Source organism: Stegostoma tigrinum, chromosome 12 (assembly GCF_030684315.1).
Source record: "Stegostoma tigrinum isolate sSteTig4 chromosome 12, sSteTig4.hap1, whole genome shotgun sequence".
NCBI classification, from domain to species: domain Eukaryota; kingdom Metazoa; phylum Chordata; class Chondrichthyes; order Orectolobiformes; family Stegostomatidae; genus Stegostoma; species Stegostoma tigrinum.
Window position 1 is genome coordinate 43953541 of NC_081365.1, and position 17050 is coordinate 43970590.

General features: G+C 40.4%; 1 protein-coding gene across 2 annotated transcripts in view; it reads right to left on the reverse strand.

The window, feature by feature from the left end:
- The window catches only part of usp9 (ubiquitin specific peptidase 9), a 230651-nt gene continuing 213601 nt past the window's right edge, over positions 1 to 17050 (reverse strand). For both annotated transcript variants that reach the window (XM_048541510.2, XM_048541511.2), the window contains 2 exons: positions 16794 to 16889; positions 1 to 398 (listed from right to left, as the gene is read on the reverse strand). In XM_048541510.2, the coding sequence (XP_048397467.1) occupies positions 264 to 398; positions 16794 to 16889 (231 nt within the window). In that variant the 3' untranslated portion in view covers positions 1 to 263. The remainder of the gene's footprint in view (positions 399 to 16793; positions 16890 to 17050) is intronic.

Genomic DNA, 17050 nt, shown 5'->3' on the forward strand with positions numbered 1-17050 from the left:
TTGCCATTTATACATTAGCATTGGGCCATTTATTACAAAACACTATACACTTTTTCCACTGCAGGCAAGTTATATGTTAACAGCATTGCTCTGCAGGGCAGACAGTGAATAGACTCTCTCCATTCCAGATTGGACAGTTTTTTTTTCTTAAAGAGGTGTTTCTTGCACTGGTGTAGACAGACCCAGAGGAGGTTGAACTGTAAGGCCTGGGCACGTGCTCGAGCCAGTGTCTTTATCAGGTACATTGGAGAATTATCTGCCAGTTAATCTTTTGCCTGTGACGCAGGAATGTCTTCGCTGCTTTCCCAATTTTCTTGAGCTCGCTGACCTGAACGCTGAGGATTGTTCATATGGTGTGCCACAGGGCCAGTGTATGGCTGACCATGCAAATGGTTATTCTGTGAATTAAAAGATATTTTAGGAGCAAAATTAAATCAAGAAAGCTGTACATTTTATATGCAAACTCCAGAAAAGTAAAACTCACAATATGTTCAAATAAATCAAAGAAATGTAAAGTTTGTATAATGAGCACTGTGAAAGCTCCCAATCACAGCTGGGATGTAGAAAATGTCACACAACACGGCTGTTCACTTTGTTGAAGCTGAAAGGAATAGTTAAGAAGGTGAAATAGAAACTAAAAATAATAAAAGTGACCCACTGAACATTCTATAAAAAAGATAATACATTCAGTCCAAAGTACGTTGCCATTCTTTTCTTTTGGAAATCATCTTTCAGGTAAATCAAATAACAGAATAATTAATATGATGGTCCACTTGGAATATGTCTTCACACTAAAACCTAAGACTTGAACACAACCTGGGCTGATATGTCAACACAGAACTGCGTGCACTGCATCGTTGAGGGGTCATCTTTTAGATGAAATGTTAAACCAAAGTCAAAGATCCTATGGCACTTTTACAGACGACCAGAGAGTTCAAGCACTTGGGAACATCCAGGTGTTTTGAAAGCCACATTTCTTTCTTCTTACCTTGAAGAGTTGTCTTCACACTTCGAGTGATATGAATTTTCCACAATCTTATTGTGTGAAAGTAGTAGAATTTAGAATTAAAATATTAAAAATTCTCCTGGTTTCAAAAGTAGGTGCATTCTATTTAGTTCTCAATGCTATTTCTAATATTGGCTTTTTATTAGAAAACTGGAATACAGGAGATTAGAAGTAATGCCTCCGCTATTTAAAAAGTCTTAGTTGTACTACACCTGAAGTACTGAGTACAATTCTGGACACCAAACTTAGGAACTGGCTTTGGAAGGAGTTTAGCATACACTTACCAAAACAAGAGTTGAACTCTGAAGCTAAAAATCACAGAAATAACTTAAATGAGAAAAGTCTTCCTGAAATTTGAAAGGTTGTGGACAATTGGATCCAAATTTTCAAAATATTTCTGATTAGGGAGCCAGGACTATATAGCACAAGTTACTTCTTTCAGAAGTGAAATTAGGAGAGACGCTTCTTTAGACAATGATATTTGAAATTTGAAAGGGTCTTCTCTCCAAATGACAGTTGATGCTAGATCCACTGTTAGATTTAAATCTAACACTGGCCAAATTTTGTTAAAGATCCAAATACAGGGGAAAGGCCACCATGTGGGGCTAGGTCACAGATCAGTCAAGTTTTATTTAATGAAGCAGAAGGCTCAAGGAGCCAAACAGCCTACACATGCTTAATATGTTCTAGGCAGTGGATGTTCAAGGCACCCAATTCCATAGTTAAAATTTACCTAGGAACTGCAAAGTATCTCATTTCTTGAAATCTAGGAAACTTGCAATGAAACACCCACTGACACAAGTGTGACTACAAACTTAGTACAATCGTAAGCTTGAATGTCAGGATAAACGGGAGAGGACTATATCCTTTATAAAAGTAACTGCCATCCAAGGGATTGAAAAGATTTAAGATTTCAACAAAGAACCAAGAATTAGGTAAAGATAAGAGAGTTAACAAAATAAGTGAGAAGACTTTAAGCATTTCTATAGGTACATAAATAGAATATTAGTGAAAGTAAACGTGGGTTCCATTAAAGGCAGTGGTGAATAAAATTATAATTGGAAAGAAGGATATGGCAGAAACATGTTTTGCATCCATCTTCAGGTAGAAGACAATCAAGTCCAAAAATAATGGAGAATCATATCTTAGCAGAATAAAGAACTTAAAGAAATTTGGTTAGTAAATAATACTGCAGATATTAACAGGATTAAGTGGTAACAAATCCTCTGAGCCTAATAACCTGCACCCTAGATTTGAAAAAAAGAGGTAGCTGTAGGGGTGATGGATCTATTAGCTTTGAACTTCCAGTACTCCTTTGAGTCTAGGGCAGCTCCCAAAGATTGGAAGGTACCTCTAAGATTTTAAAGAAGAGAGAAAATGGAGATCTTTAGGACAGTTGGCCTACCAGGAGCAGGAAAAATGCAGCAATTATTATTAAGAACATTTAACAAAAAGAGTCAGCATGGATTTGTGAAAGGGCAACTCTGACAAATATGCTGGCTTTTTGTGGGAATGTATGTAATAATATGTATGCTATGCTATACAAAACTAGGAGTCATGGGATCTGGAATAATGTTTTAGGATGTACTTAGGCTTGGTCGATGAACATAATACAGAATAGGAATGAATGTGACATTTTCAGGGTGGAAGGCTGTAACTAGCATGACAGTGCAAATATCAGTTCTTAGGCTTTCTTTTTGAACAAACGAAATAAATTACTTCTGAGAACACACAATTAAGAGTTTAACTCATTGTTTACTCTGTTGTGTCACAAATGTCAATGAGGATGCAAAATGCCTGCAGAGGGGAAGAGGCGGGGCAAGTCGATGAGTGGGCAAAACATGGCAGACAGAATATGATGTGATAAAATGCAAAGCAGTTGAACTTGGCGAAAATAAAAAAAGAAAACTGAATGCTGAGGCTGAGAAACATTTGTGACCAGATGGACCTGGATGCCCTTTCATAAAGAGTCACAAGAAGTTAACATGCAGATACACCAAGTAATTAGGAAGGCAAAGAGTATGTTAGCTTTTGCTACAAAGGGAGTGGTGTATAAGAATACACAAGATTTATTACAATTATACAGGGCATTGATGAGGTCATACCTGGAATACTGTGTGCAGTTTTGGTCTCCGCACCCAAGGAAGGACATACTTGCCCTAGAGGGAGTGTAACAAATGTTCACTAGACTTGTTCCTGGAATAATGGAATTATCCTATGAGTAGAACAGGCCTATCATCTGGAGTTTAGAAGAAATCTATTCATCAAATTGAAACATAAAACTTGTAAGGGATTAGACAAGTTATATATTGAGAATGTGATTCCTTGCACTGGAGAATCTAGAATTTGGGGTCCCAGTATCAGAATCAGGTGCCAGACATTTAGACCTCAGGTGTGCAGAAATTTCTGCAACAAGTCTCGCATTTCTTTCCAAGTCCAAACAGTTGTGAATATTTATTTGTTCAGGAGAAAAACTAGATTTTTGAAGTACTAGTCAATTAAGGTATACTGTTGGAAGGTAGAGTTGAGGTAAATCAGCTGTAGTTGCATTCAAGAATAGGGTAGCTTGAATGGCCAACCCCACCTCTTTTTAAAAGTTTTGTCTTATAAATTTGAAAGTAGTTCACAATCATACACTATTTATCTCACCCTCAGGATGTTCCAAAGCATTTCAGAAACAATGGGATTTCTTTGGAAGCAATCACATATTTTTGTAGTTAAACGCAGCTGTCAACGAATTTATGGCCTCAACTGGCAAAATTAAACAACACAATTCACTTTGATTGAGGGAAGCATTGGTTCAAACAGCAAGAGAGATTCTTAGTTATTTGAATAGTCCCAACTATCTCAGAAGACTTACTAATTTTGAATCCCCACTGTGGAATCAGGTCATTCAGCCCATTGAGTCTGCACCAACCATCCAAAGAGCATTCCACCTCAACCCACAACCCCTACTCTATAATTCCATGACTATTCCATCTAGACACAATGGGCAATTTAGCACAGTCAATCCACCTAATGTGCACACCTTCAGATTGTGGGAGGGAGCTGGAGCACCTTGAGGAAATCCATATAGACAGAGGAGAATGTGCAAGCTGCACACAGTTGTCCATGGCTGAAATTGAATCCTGACCCCTGGCACTGAGAGGGAGCAGTGCTAACCTCTGAGCCATTGCTTGTTCTCATATCCATTTTAGAACAGTAGTTTGGTTTAACGTCTCATTTGCTTCCGACTGCACAAAATTGCTCAGAATTGAGATATTGGTGAAGACGTGTCCTCAAGTATGTAGTGGGTTTAAAAATACAATACTTCGGTGATTTAAAAGGCGAATTGTGCTACTGACCAAGGCAAGTAAACAGTGATGGCACCTGTGTATATGCAGCCCCTTGAATGGATGATGTTAAAAGAATTCTCAAGAACAAACAAAGGTTCCAAAATTGAACATAGAAAGCATTATTCAAGCGTGTTATACAGATCTGTATATGGTAAGGGTGCTACCCACCCTTTTATTGCTATCTGCCTTATTTCAAACAAGGGGTTGAGATTGTGCATTCTGAGTCAAATGAGAAGTAGAATGGCTAGATTACAACTGAAGGTGGACTGGGATTCTGGAGAATAGTTGGAACAGGAAGCCACAGCAGTGCTTAAGGGTTAAATGTTATATTAAAACTTTAGATAAAGACTTTAAATAAGAAAGGTAACTCCAAAAAGCACCACAAGAAGGTTAGCATACAGGCTATACCCAAGTTGTCCCTTGAAACTGCAACATACAGGCAGTTGCACAGAAATAAAACTTCAAGGATTTGCAGACTTAAATTGCCATGCAGTACACAAGAAAGACAATGTCAGTTAGAGGCAAAGGGGGAAATGAAAGCTACGCAAGATTTGAAGTTGGTGACAAGGAATAATGGAAAAAAATAGGCGTGGTAACAAATTTACTGTTCTGGGTTGAGCAGAAAGTAGAAAGGAAAGAGGAACGAACGTGCGAGGAACGAACGTGCGAGGAACGGGTTACACCAACAGAAGCACCGTGAACACTAGCAGAGACACCAATAATGGTGGCTATTATCTCTATGATGCTTCATATTTATTATTTTTTCAGGAATTAGAGTTTGAAGGATTATAGGGAAAATGGACTTCAAGTTGGTGGAAATTTCAGTAATTTTTTGATTAGATCATTAAAAGGTCACTATGGACATTTGAGATTTTGTTTTAAATACAAAGGCATCTTACTCATAAAATGCTTGCTTTACTATAGACTTCTGCTGGGGCTATTTTGAGCAATGACTAGCTTGGACAGCGTGCTTTGGAGTCTGGAATCAGTTGGGGACATGAACCTGATAGGTTGGGATACCCGACTGATCTTTTATATTTGTTAAAGAACCATTTTGTTCAGTCCAGGGTAAAACTTACTTGTTCTTCTCAATGATTGTTTGGAGGAATTTCTCTAATATTTTGTTTCCTGAGCTAGTAGTATCAGGCAGAAAGTAGAGGCAAATGTGGTGATTCGTGATGACCACACATGCTAGAACAGAGGGACTGACTACAGAAAGCTGTATGCTTTAACCTTCTTTCTTCTAATGGCCAAAATTTCATTTCCAGAGATCCCCAATCTCTGCAGAAAAATTCACTTTTTTTCTCTTTTCCTGAAGGGTAAAAGCGCATGTGTTTGTGTGATTGATTTGGGGATATTTAGAGGGATAAGCATTTCTTCATCTACATTACTGACTGTGTATGTTAAGTGCGATCACATCTTAACGGAACAACCTTTCTTTTGACAATAACCTACAATTGTTTTTAAGAAAAAAGCTTGCGATACATTTTTACTTAAAATCTGATATAGTTATTGAATCAACATTCTAGGTAACTGGACAAAGTATTTACAGATCATGACCTGTGCAACACTAAGATGAAAACAACAGCACACTCCTCCAGCCTTGCTGTAAAGCTTGCGAGTTGTCAGGGCGGGCAGTGGGGGTTTGGAAGAGTCAAGGCGGGGGGCACGAAAGCAAGTAAAAGTTAAGAAGCAAAGTAAACAACCAAGGTTGGGAAGAGAGAAAATGATTAAGCAAAGAGGGGGTAGACAGGGGAAATGAAAAGAATGTCTAAGGGGGAAAACAAGGAGCACAGTAAAGACAGATTTTTAACACAACATGGCTCATCGTATTTTGCTGCTTGTGGGCTGATTCATAAGTGACAAATTCAGGTATCAATACCTGAACTTGTGTACCTTTGCAAAAGCAGTAGGAACAGCAACTAACAACCAACAAAGCTTTGATCAGAAAGGGGTGGACCAACCACAGGTGAAAAAGAGGCTTAAAACGTACAATATGCTCAGCCCAGCAGAGTAGCTAACCAATAAAGAAATGTGACTTCATGACTTAGTATGTTGACAGATCACTGAAGGATCTGTTAGAGCTGGATATATTTCACCAACTTAAAGTTTAAGATAACTGCCCCAACAGCACCCAAGAATATGCTTGCCAAACTGATTAAACAGCTTAAGGTGTTGAAGATGCTTGACAAGATGAAAGTGGTGAGTAATATAACAGATCATACTTAATTGAGGAACAATTTACAGTAATGAGACAATAAAACTCAGTAATGAACATAATCATTTACATTCAACAAAAATTGGAGTTTTGAAGTTATAAATGTAATGTTTAAATTTGTTTCACCTTACCAAAAATAAATAAAGTTGGCATCTGAAAGAGTAAAGTCAAATATGCTGCATAACACCAACCTGTGGTCAAATTGTGCAATTACAACTTACAGCAACATTTTCTGCACACAGTGATAATGGGAACTGCAGATGCTGGAGAATCCAAGGTAACAAAGTGTGAAGCTGGACGAACACAGCAGGCCAAGCAGCATCTCAGGAGCACAAAAGCTGACGTTTCGGGCCTAGACCCTTCATCAGAGAGCACCTCTCTGATGAAGGGTCTAGGCCCGAAACGTCAGCTTTTGTGCTCCTGAGATGCTGCTTGGCCTGCTGTGTTCATCCAGCTTCACATTTTGTTATCTCGTTATTCTGCACACAGTGTTGTTTTTACCACCAATGTGGTTCAAATATAGGCTTAAGACGAAATGGAATGAGAGAGAATTGGACAAAAGGTATGAGGATGTCAATCATTCTCTTTTGAAGCTACATATTGGCATTTTTCTTTTAAAAACAACAGAGACTTTAAAAAAAAATGACAGTAGAACTGAGAGAAATTTGGAACATAAATTGTTTGGAGTTGAGTAATGCAGAACTGAGGTGTTGTAATAACACGAGTGCTACATACTAAATTAAGACAGGAGCTTTAAGAAATAAGATGTTGAAGCCATGATGTAGCCATCTTTATTGGCAATTACATCTCTACATAAATTTCCTGATTAGAATAAAGAATCATTACAGTGTGGAAGCAAATGGAGTCCACACCAACCCTCCAAACACCCTATCTCTGTAACCCTGCCTTGCCCAAGGCTAAATCCATCCAACCTACACATCCCTGGACATTACAAGTAATTTAGACGGCCAATCCAGCTAACCTGCACATCTTTGGACTGTGGGAGAAACTGGAGCATCCAGGGGAAAACCATGTGGACACAGGGAGAGCGTACAAACTGCACAGCGTGGCTGGGGGCTGGAATCGAACCCAGTACACTGGATCTGTGAGGCAACAAATCTAACCACTGAGCCACCATGCCCTGTCACATCACTTTTGTTTAAAACTTTGTTTAGGGATGAGGGCTCCATAAGTTGAACCAGTATTGTCCATCCTTAATTATTACTGAGGTGGTTGTGGTGCCTTTTTAAACTGCTGCAATTCACATCCATAAATTTCAAACAACAGTTCAACATCTCTTGTAGCCTTCGTATTTGTATGACTAGTTAAGTTTCTGGTCAATGAACTGTGGGGGTTCAGCAATGGGATTGCCATTGAAGGTGAAGGGGCAATGGTTACATTGTCACTTCAGTCATGCGAGTATTGTTTGCCAGTACTGTTCCCTCAATGCTGCACAGCAGTACCAAGGGGTGGCACACATCAGGTTTGAAAGTCATGCATGAACCTCCCAGGTCGATACAGAAGAAAAAAAAATTACAGGGAATTTAGCTTGCTCCCGTCAGCCCAGGCCTGAATATTGAGAGACATAAAACAGCAGCGGAGTTGGCCATTCTGAATTTGAAACTTGCTCTGTCATTCAACAAGGTCATGACTGATCATCCAAACTAGTACCCTGTTCATGACTTCTCTCTATACTCTAAGTCTTTTAGCCCTAAAACCTATTTCTAATGCTTCCTTGAGATCATTTAATATTTTGGCCTCAACACTTTCTGTAGCAGAGAATTCTGCAGACACACCACAGTGAATTAAAAACTCTCCTCACCTCAGTTCTAAATAGCCTACCCACAACCCTGGTTCTGGGGTCTCCAGTCATTGAGTACATTCTTGAGGGTACACGGTCAGTCCTGTTAGAATTTTAATGAATTTCTACGTTATCCCTCCTCATTTTTCTAAACTCCACAGGTGATTCCTGCCATGCCAGGAATCAGTTTTATTATGCTCCCTTCTTAACCAGAACACCCACCCTGAGATAAGGAGACTAAAACTCCACACAATACCTCCAGATGTGGTCTCATCAAGGCCCTAAGTGCAGCAAGGTATCCCTGATCCTGATCCAAACCCTCTTGCTATGAAGGCCAACTTACCAATTGCCTTCATTACTTGCTGTAACTGTATGTTTACGTGTAACAGCACAATGCATGGACACCTAAGTCTTGCTGCAACTCCCTTTTCCCCCAATTTATTGCCATTCAGATAAAAATCTGCCTTCCTGCTTTTGTAACTAAAGTGGATTATCTCACATTTGTCCACATATTATTTCATTTGGCATGCATTTGCACGCTCAACTTGTCCAAATCACAATGAAGCATCTTCATATCATCTTCACAGTTCTCCCTTCCATCCAGATTTATGCTATCTGCAAACCTGGAGATATTGTCTTGGTCTTGCTGAATTTGGCCTTGGCCTGCTTTGGAGTCATGAATGGTGCTGAATGCTGCTCACTGAAGACGACACATCCACACTTCTGATCTCACGATGGACAGAAGGTCAGAGATCAAATGGCCGAAGATGGTTGGGCCTAGGACACTAGCCTGAGGAACTCCAGCAATAATGTCTGACCTCTTAACATGGTAATCATTTTCCTTTGTATTCATATGACTTTCAGATTTTTCCCAGACTACCACTGATTCTAGTTTTGCCAGGGCTGTTTGATGCCATACTCCATCAAATGCTATCTTGATGTCAAGGACAGTCACTCTCACTAGGAGAGTCAGCTCTTTTGTCCACGTTTAAACCAAAAGCTGAAACTTTTCACAATGTAATTTTATATTTACAAATGTAAGTCAGATTTCCCAAGCTTTCTATGCCAGCTGGCTGTCATCTCTACTTTCCCCTGATTAACTTTTACATTGAACTGGTACACTATAATGATTCTGAAATCTAAATTGAAGCTTTTCTAGTGTTGCAACCATTTCCCCTTTGTTAGCAAATAGGTCATAACCCTTCACAATCTCATCTTATCCTTTTTGCTACCCATTTTCTTGACCTATTTTCTAACCTCAGTGCCATTTCGAAATAAATTTTCTACTTGGCTAGACTTGTGCTCATTTCCTTACCTCCACTTCAGTTCTTCAACCTGATCCAAATACAAACTTACAAATTAGCTTATGCTGGTTATTTCTACATTACAAAGTATAAGTCATCTCAATGCAAAATGTTCCACAGTGGTGATGAGCTAGCATATTGGTTCACAATCTGTGTTCAACAAAGTTGAGCCATCTATTCCGAATCCTCTCCACCTGAAAACATCACCGACTTCCACTTGTATAGCATTATTCATCATTACCCAAGGTCAGACCATTTGTTGTTGAAACCATCATCTATTCTTTTGGTCTCCAGGTTCAACTAGTCCAGTGCTGCCCTGATCATTCACCCACCTTCTAAGGGCTAAAGTTCAGGGCCAGTAACCTCTTCAAATCAAAAGTATAAGGTTCAAGGGATTTACTATGACAATGAAGTCACAAGATGTCATGGGGTGCACAAGCAACAATAAAAACTTTACAACATTGAAATAATAACATAATTGGCAACACATACAAATTGTAATTTAACATCCAAAATTAACACACGGTTCACAAGTCATAGACTGTAATCATACACCTCACAGCATAAGGTGCTAGTGCAATTAAGACATCTCATATTTCAACTGCCCAAGATGTAGATGACATTATGGGTCAACAAATCTCATGAAACTTTGTACGTTTTCAATTGTTTATTTTTGCTGACCTCTCAAGAGTCACGTCATTAATGAGTTCTTCAACATGGTTCCTGTTCGGTCATTCGTGTTCTTTTGTGTTCTTTTCCTGGGTCTACATTTCCCTGGACTCAATACAGACCTTTGGTAGCTCCTCACATGCACCACTCTAGTTTTTCAGCATCAACTAGCAGAACCACCCCATAGTTTCCCTCCACTGAGCTCTAATCTTGCTCAGTCGCAATAAGCAAATGCTGCTTGTGTTTTCCAAGCCTTGCTCTCAGCAGCACTCACTGACTCCTGACTTAACTGCTTGCTAACTTCAAAACTTCTGCCCCAGTTCCCACAGCAGAGGGATAGCCAACTGCTTTGGACTTTGCATTAAACTCATAAACATAGAACCGATATAGTTGGGTTGCCTTCCAACAATACAACTAAAATCAGCACTGCATAACATGGTTTCTCACCGTCTTATCCTCATACATACTTACTGATTTTCCCCAGTGACCATAAAACATGGAATTTTTCAGTGGCCCAGAAACTGTCCTGTATGACCGACTGAAACTGTTGGATAAGCCCAGTCCCTCTTACTAGGGAGAACGGAGTTTCGCTCTGGGAACATGCGTTCTGAAATATTACAAATCAGATTGCTAGCTTCCCCAGAACAATTGTCACAACAGGAAATTGATTTTAATCACAGATTCCCATTTCCTAACCTATAAACATGTTTCAATAACCCCAATATTTAATAACCAGCATTGGTTTCTGATATACAAACACATATTTAAACCTTCCAAATTCAAAATTTCTCAAATTGAACCATCCTATCACATCTCTGATCGTCACCCTTCTGCAAACCTCCGCTAATCCTAGCATATTGTAGCCACACTTACGTCAACCCAAGCCAGTAATTTCCAGGTGAAACTTATCTTATGACTCCTCTAAAAGTGCGACCTCTCTTAAAACAACCTAATAGTCACTCATCCCAATACAATATCCCCTTCTTTGGTTTAGTGTCAATTTTTGTCAAGGGTACCATATTATCCTTTTCCTGTTAATGGTATTACACAAATGCCAGTAGACACTGTTAGAGCTAAGTTTTAAAATATACTCAATGTCCATTTCCTCTCAGCCTTTTCTGTTATAAATCCCAATGCCCACGTTTGGGTCAGAAATGGCAGACACACATTTCATGTAGGTAATTGCACCCTCTTTCAAAAGGAAGTGCTACATTAGCGCAATTGGCAGAGTGCATAATCAGCGTGAAGTTTCAGAAGCAAGCTGTATGAAAATTACTGACTGCAAAACCTCAAATGAAAATACCAAAAGAATAAATAATATCAAATTGCAGATTGTGTAGTGATGGCATATGCCATTGATCTTGAAGCAAGCCGCTCAGACATGTCTGGCAGCTTCAGTTGTGTGAATTTTCCAATATTAAGTTCCAACTAGCACAAAGTCAAGGGGACCTTCAGGCATTCAGCAGCGGTGATATAATTATCTACTGTGGAAATCTACACACATTAAAAAAAATGTGATGGTAAACCAGGAAGTAAAATGCAGTTTTGATGACATCATCGACTCAAAATGATAACTACTTTTCTCTCCTGACGAATGCTAGAGTATTTTGCTGCATCTCGACTTTTGTTTTAGTAAAGAACACTGATTAGCCTTTTAAAAAAAGATACAGTGGAACAAAGATTGTTGACTTCTGTTGGACACCAAAATATCATGCAGACTAAAGAAAACGATACTAAAAAATCTACAAATTTTAATGGAAAATTTTGATTTTACACACATGTAAATGAACTTTTTCAGGGCTGGTGGATTTCTTGTCTACTAACAAAACAGAATTTCTTTTTGTGGAGGTGGTGGTTGAGGGACGGGGTTTAACAGTGGAAATAAGATTGAAGTTGAAGTTCTTTTCAATTCAGTAATCACTGCCACTAAGAGAATCAAAACAGAATCACTGACGGCAACTCGGGGATTCCTATATTCAACTGTGCATGTGGGAGCCCAGGAGGCTGATGAGCTTTAGAGGAGTAATAATGGCAAAGAATTAGCTTTTATGACTTGATTTTTATTCATGGATTGTGGACGTTGCTAACTGGGTCAGTATTTATTGCTTATTCCTATGTCTTTGAGGTGGTGGTGAACTGCCTCCTTGAATCTTTGGCAGGCCATTTGATGTAGGTGGACCACAACTCCATTAGGAAGAGAATTCCAGAATTATGACCCAGTGACACTGGAGGAACAGCAATGTATTCCCAAGTCAGGCATGGAAGGGAAATTGTAGGTGGTGGTGTTCCCATGTATCTATTGCACTTACCCTTCTAGCTGTTAGTGGTTTGATGTATGGAAGGGGCTGAGGAGCCTTGATTAATTTCTGCAGTGCATCTTGTAGACAATACACACTGCTGCAACTGAACATTGGTAGTAGAGACAGTGGACGTTAGTACGTGCATTGCCTGTCAAACAGGCTTTGTCCTGAGATAATGGGAACTGCAGATGCTGGAGAATCCAAGATAACAAAGTGTGAAGCTGGATGAACACAGCAGGCCGAGCAGCATCTCAGGAGCACAAAAACTGACATTTCGGGCCTAGACCCTTCATCAGAGAGGGGGATGGGGAGAGGGTTCTGGAATAAATAGGGAGAGAGGGAGAGGCGGACCGAAGATGGAGAGAAAAGAGGATAGGTGGAAAGGAGAGTATTAGGTGGGGAGGTGGGGAGGGGATAGGTCAGTCCAGGGAAGATGGACAGGTCAAGGAGGTGGGATGAGGTTAGTAGGTAGGAAATGGAGGTGCAGCTTGAGGTGGGAGGAAGGGGTGGGTGAGAGGAAGAACAGGTTAGGGAGGCAGACACAGGCTGGGCTGGTTTTGGGATGCAGTGGGGGAGGGGACGAACTGGGCTGGTTTTGGGATGCGGTGGGGGAAGGGGAGATTTTGAAGCTGGTGAAGTCCACATTGAACTTGGACATCTGGGATGTGCAGGAGTGGAATGCCTCATCCTGGGAGCAGATGCAGCATTCCACTCCCGCACATCCCAGATGTCCAAGTTCTTCAAGGACCGCAACTTTCCCCAAGCAGTGGTCGAGAACACCCATGACTGCGTCTCCCGCAACACATCCCTCACACCCCGCCCCCGCCACAACCACCCTCAGAGGATCCCCCTCGTTCTCACACACCACCCTACCAACCTCCGGATACAACGCATCATCCTCCGACAGTTCCGCCATCTACAATCCGACCCTACCACCCAAGACATTTTTCCATCCCCACCCTTGTCTGCCTTCCGGAGAGACCACTCTCTCCGTTACTCTCTTGTTCGCTCCACACTGCCCTCCAACCCCACCACACCCGGCACCTTCCCCTGCAACCGCAGGAAGTGCTACACTTGCCCCCACACCACCTCCCTGAGCCCCATCCCAGGCCCCAAGATGACTTTCCACATTAAGCAGAGGTTCACCTGCACATCGGCCAATGTGGTATACTGTATCCATTGTACCCAGTGTGGCTTCCTCTACATTGGGGAAACCAAGCAGAGACTTGGGGACCGCTTTGCAGAACAGCTCCGCTCGGTTTGCAATAAACAACTGCACCTCCCAGTCACGAACCATTTTAACGTCCCCTCCCATTCTTCAGACGACATGTCCATCATGGGCCTCCTGCAGAGCCACAAGGATGCCACCCGAAGGTTGCAGTAACAGCAACTCATATTCCGCTTGGGAACCCTGCAGCCCAAAGGTATCAATGTGGACTTCACCAGCTTCAAAATCTCCCCTTCCCCCACCGCATCCCAAAACCAGCCCAGTTCGTCCCCTCCCCCCACTGCATCACACAACCAGCCCAGCTCATCCCCTCCCCCCACTGCATCCCAAAACCAGCCCAGCCTCTCTCTGCCTCCCTAACCTGTTCTTCCTCTCACCCATCCCTTCCTCCCACCTCAAGCCGCACCTCCATTTCCTACCTACTAACCTCATCCCACCTCCTTAACCTGTCAGTCTTCCATGGACTGAACTATCCCCTCCCTACCTCCCCACCTAATACTCTCCTCTCCACCTATCCTCTTTTTCTCTCCATCTTCGGTCCGCCTCCCCCTCTCTCCCTATTTATTCCAGAACCCTCTCCCCATCCCCCTCTCTGATAAAGGGTCTAGGCCCGAAATGTCAGTTTTTGTGCTCCTGAGATGCTGCTTGGCCTGCTGTGTTCATCCAGCTCCACACTTTGTTATCTAGGCTGCTTTGTCCTGGAGTGTGTCAAGTTTCAAGCATCCAGGCAAGTGGAGAGTACTCCATCGCATTCCAGACTTGTAATACCATTGACTGTCAAGGGAGAATTGCTGGATTTTCTCTGGTCAGAGATGCTAATTGCCACACAAGTGCTAAGCATTGATATTACTTGTTAGCCCAAATGCTCAGAGTGGTCTATGTCCTACTCCATTTGGACATAGACTGCATCAGTATCTGAGGAGTCTCAATGATAACAAAAGTTGTGCAGTTATCAGTGAACAACCCCACTTGTGATGCTTAATGATGATTAAATAACGAAATGACACCTGCCGTACTCGCTGGAAAAGGAAAGTGCATGTCTTGAAGTCAAAATTGCCTTGACAATCCTGTCAGCCAAGAAACAGCTAATAGTATTGTATCCACAAGATACATATCAACTTATTAATATTGGATTTTATATTTCATATTAATTTTAGACAATGAGAAATTTCTCTAAAAGCTCACTGTTATATTGTTAACAGCAGTGCAGTAATGTGTCACTCGAAATAAGTACTTCCTTGGCTTTTCCTATTGTGTTTACCGAAACTGTCAAAAGAAAGTACCATTTTAAGGTCTAATTCTGCAGTCACTTTCTCTTTTAGCTCAAAAAGCATGATTCAAACAAAGCTCTCCAATTTTTCTCCACATCTAAGCGTTACAGATATTTTCTTTGGAAATACAAGTTGGAAAACAGAATTCTGGATTATTTTTGTTTTTAATAACTTGGAGAGTAGAATTATCTGTTGTCCTTTTGCTGGAACTGGATTTGACACTTGAGACTTGCCAACATCAGGAATCTTGAGGAAAAATAATTAATTGACAGCAACAGGATTTGGATTGGTTCAAGTAAAGTTTATCACAGATTTGAGGAATTGATGATGCAGGCCATCAAAAAAGCCATAAACAAGCTAAATCCTCATTTCTCCCATTTCTTAATTGGAAAAGAAATACCAAAGATGTTGTAGAAAGAAAAAGAAAAAAACTTTCAATTCAAGGTAAGACACAAATCCAAAACCATCTACTTAATTGAGGATCACCACAGTGCACAGCAACAAAACACCATCATAAAAACCAAGAAAGAACTGGAAAAAGTCAACTCACAACATCTCTATAGGGTTGAACTTTGATTCACCGAGTTTGTCTTTTCAGTTGATATTTTATACCCATGATATTGTTTAAAAAAACCTGCTTATCTGTTCCAAATGTGAACAAATGTCTGTATTTAGATTTTAAGGTTAAATGGATCATAATTCATACTTGTGACAACTTGTGGAACAGGAGGGTTTGAGCTAAGTACATTATTTCCAACAGAGTCATGACACTTGTGGCGAGTACACAAGGTTGAACAGTATCAACTGACTGTCAGCAGTGAATGTTCAATTCCCAATCCAAATGTACCCTGCAATGAAGTGGTAAATATAAGTCAAGTGCTCTCTTCAAAAATGGGATAAAATCACATTGTCACAACTACTGAATTCCTAATATTAAATAGTGACAGGTTAGTGCTCGCATCAAGAATGTTAAAGCAAGAGTGAAGAAGAAATGGGGATTAACTGAAAATAAGCTGGTGAATACAATTTGCAGACACAACCACTTTGCTCAGCTCTTCATTGGCTGAATTCTGCTCAGTGAAAACACAGGGGGTTTAGTTCTTAGAAAGCAACACAAACTGTTCCAAAAGCTGAATTAGTTGTAAAGATTGGAGTCTCTGACTCGGAGTAACTTGAACTTCAGTTGCACCACCAGAAAAGTAACTGATGGATAACTTCAGGAGGCAACGAATTCATGTTTAAGTGAATATCTATACTCTCAGATTAATGAAACATGGTGAATAGATGATTTTAATATGCATTAGAAAGGGTGAGGAAGTTTGCTTAGAAAATCACAGAAATATGATTTGGTATTTGAATATTATTAGCCACTATATGCCCTAATCTTAATGCCCTGAATTAAAACTTGCAATGCTCCTAAAATGGGTTTACAAAACAGTATTTCCAGAAGTTCAAAACTCCAAAAATCTGATATAGGTACATGCTGAAGATAAGGTGTTCCCCAGATAAACACTGTTCTACATGGAATTTCAAAAACTGGACTGTGCCTATTTATCATTTATAATAGAAGAATTTTCTCACAGATACAATGTAAAATTAAATGACTTTTTTTATACAAACAAGCACAAAGAAATTAGGGCAGTGAAAGATGGAAGACTCACCTGTTGATATTGAGAGCTTGGTGAATGGGGATACAAAGGAGCATCCTCTGGTGGGGAAGAATCATGATCATCTGGTGCATCTTGATCATCCGGCTCCTAAAATGTTAACATATTGATTAAGCAAGGAAGAATGTGCACAGGGAAACGCCATATTTTACACAGCAGGTTCGATGATAAACAAGGAGGAATGTATTTTGAGAGAAGTGGGGTAAAGCAGAGCTGTGAGGTGGAAGTCAGAACAGGCGAGGTGGAAGTCA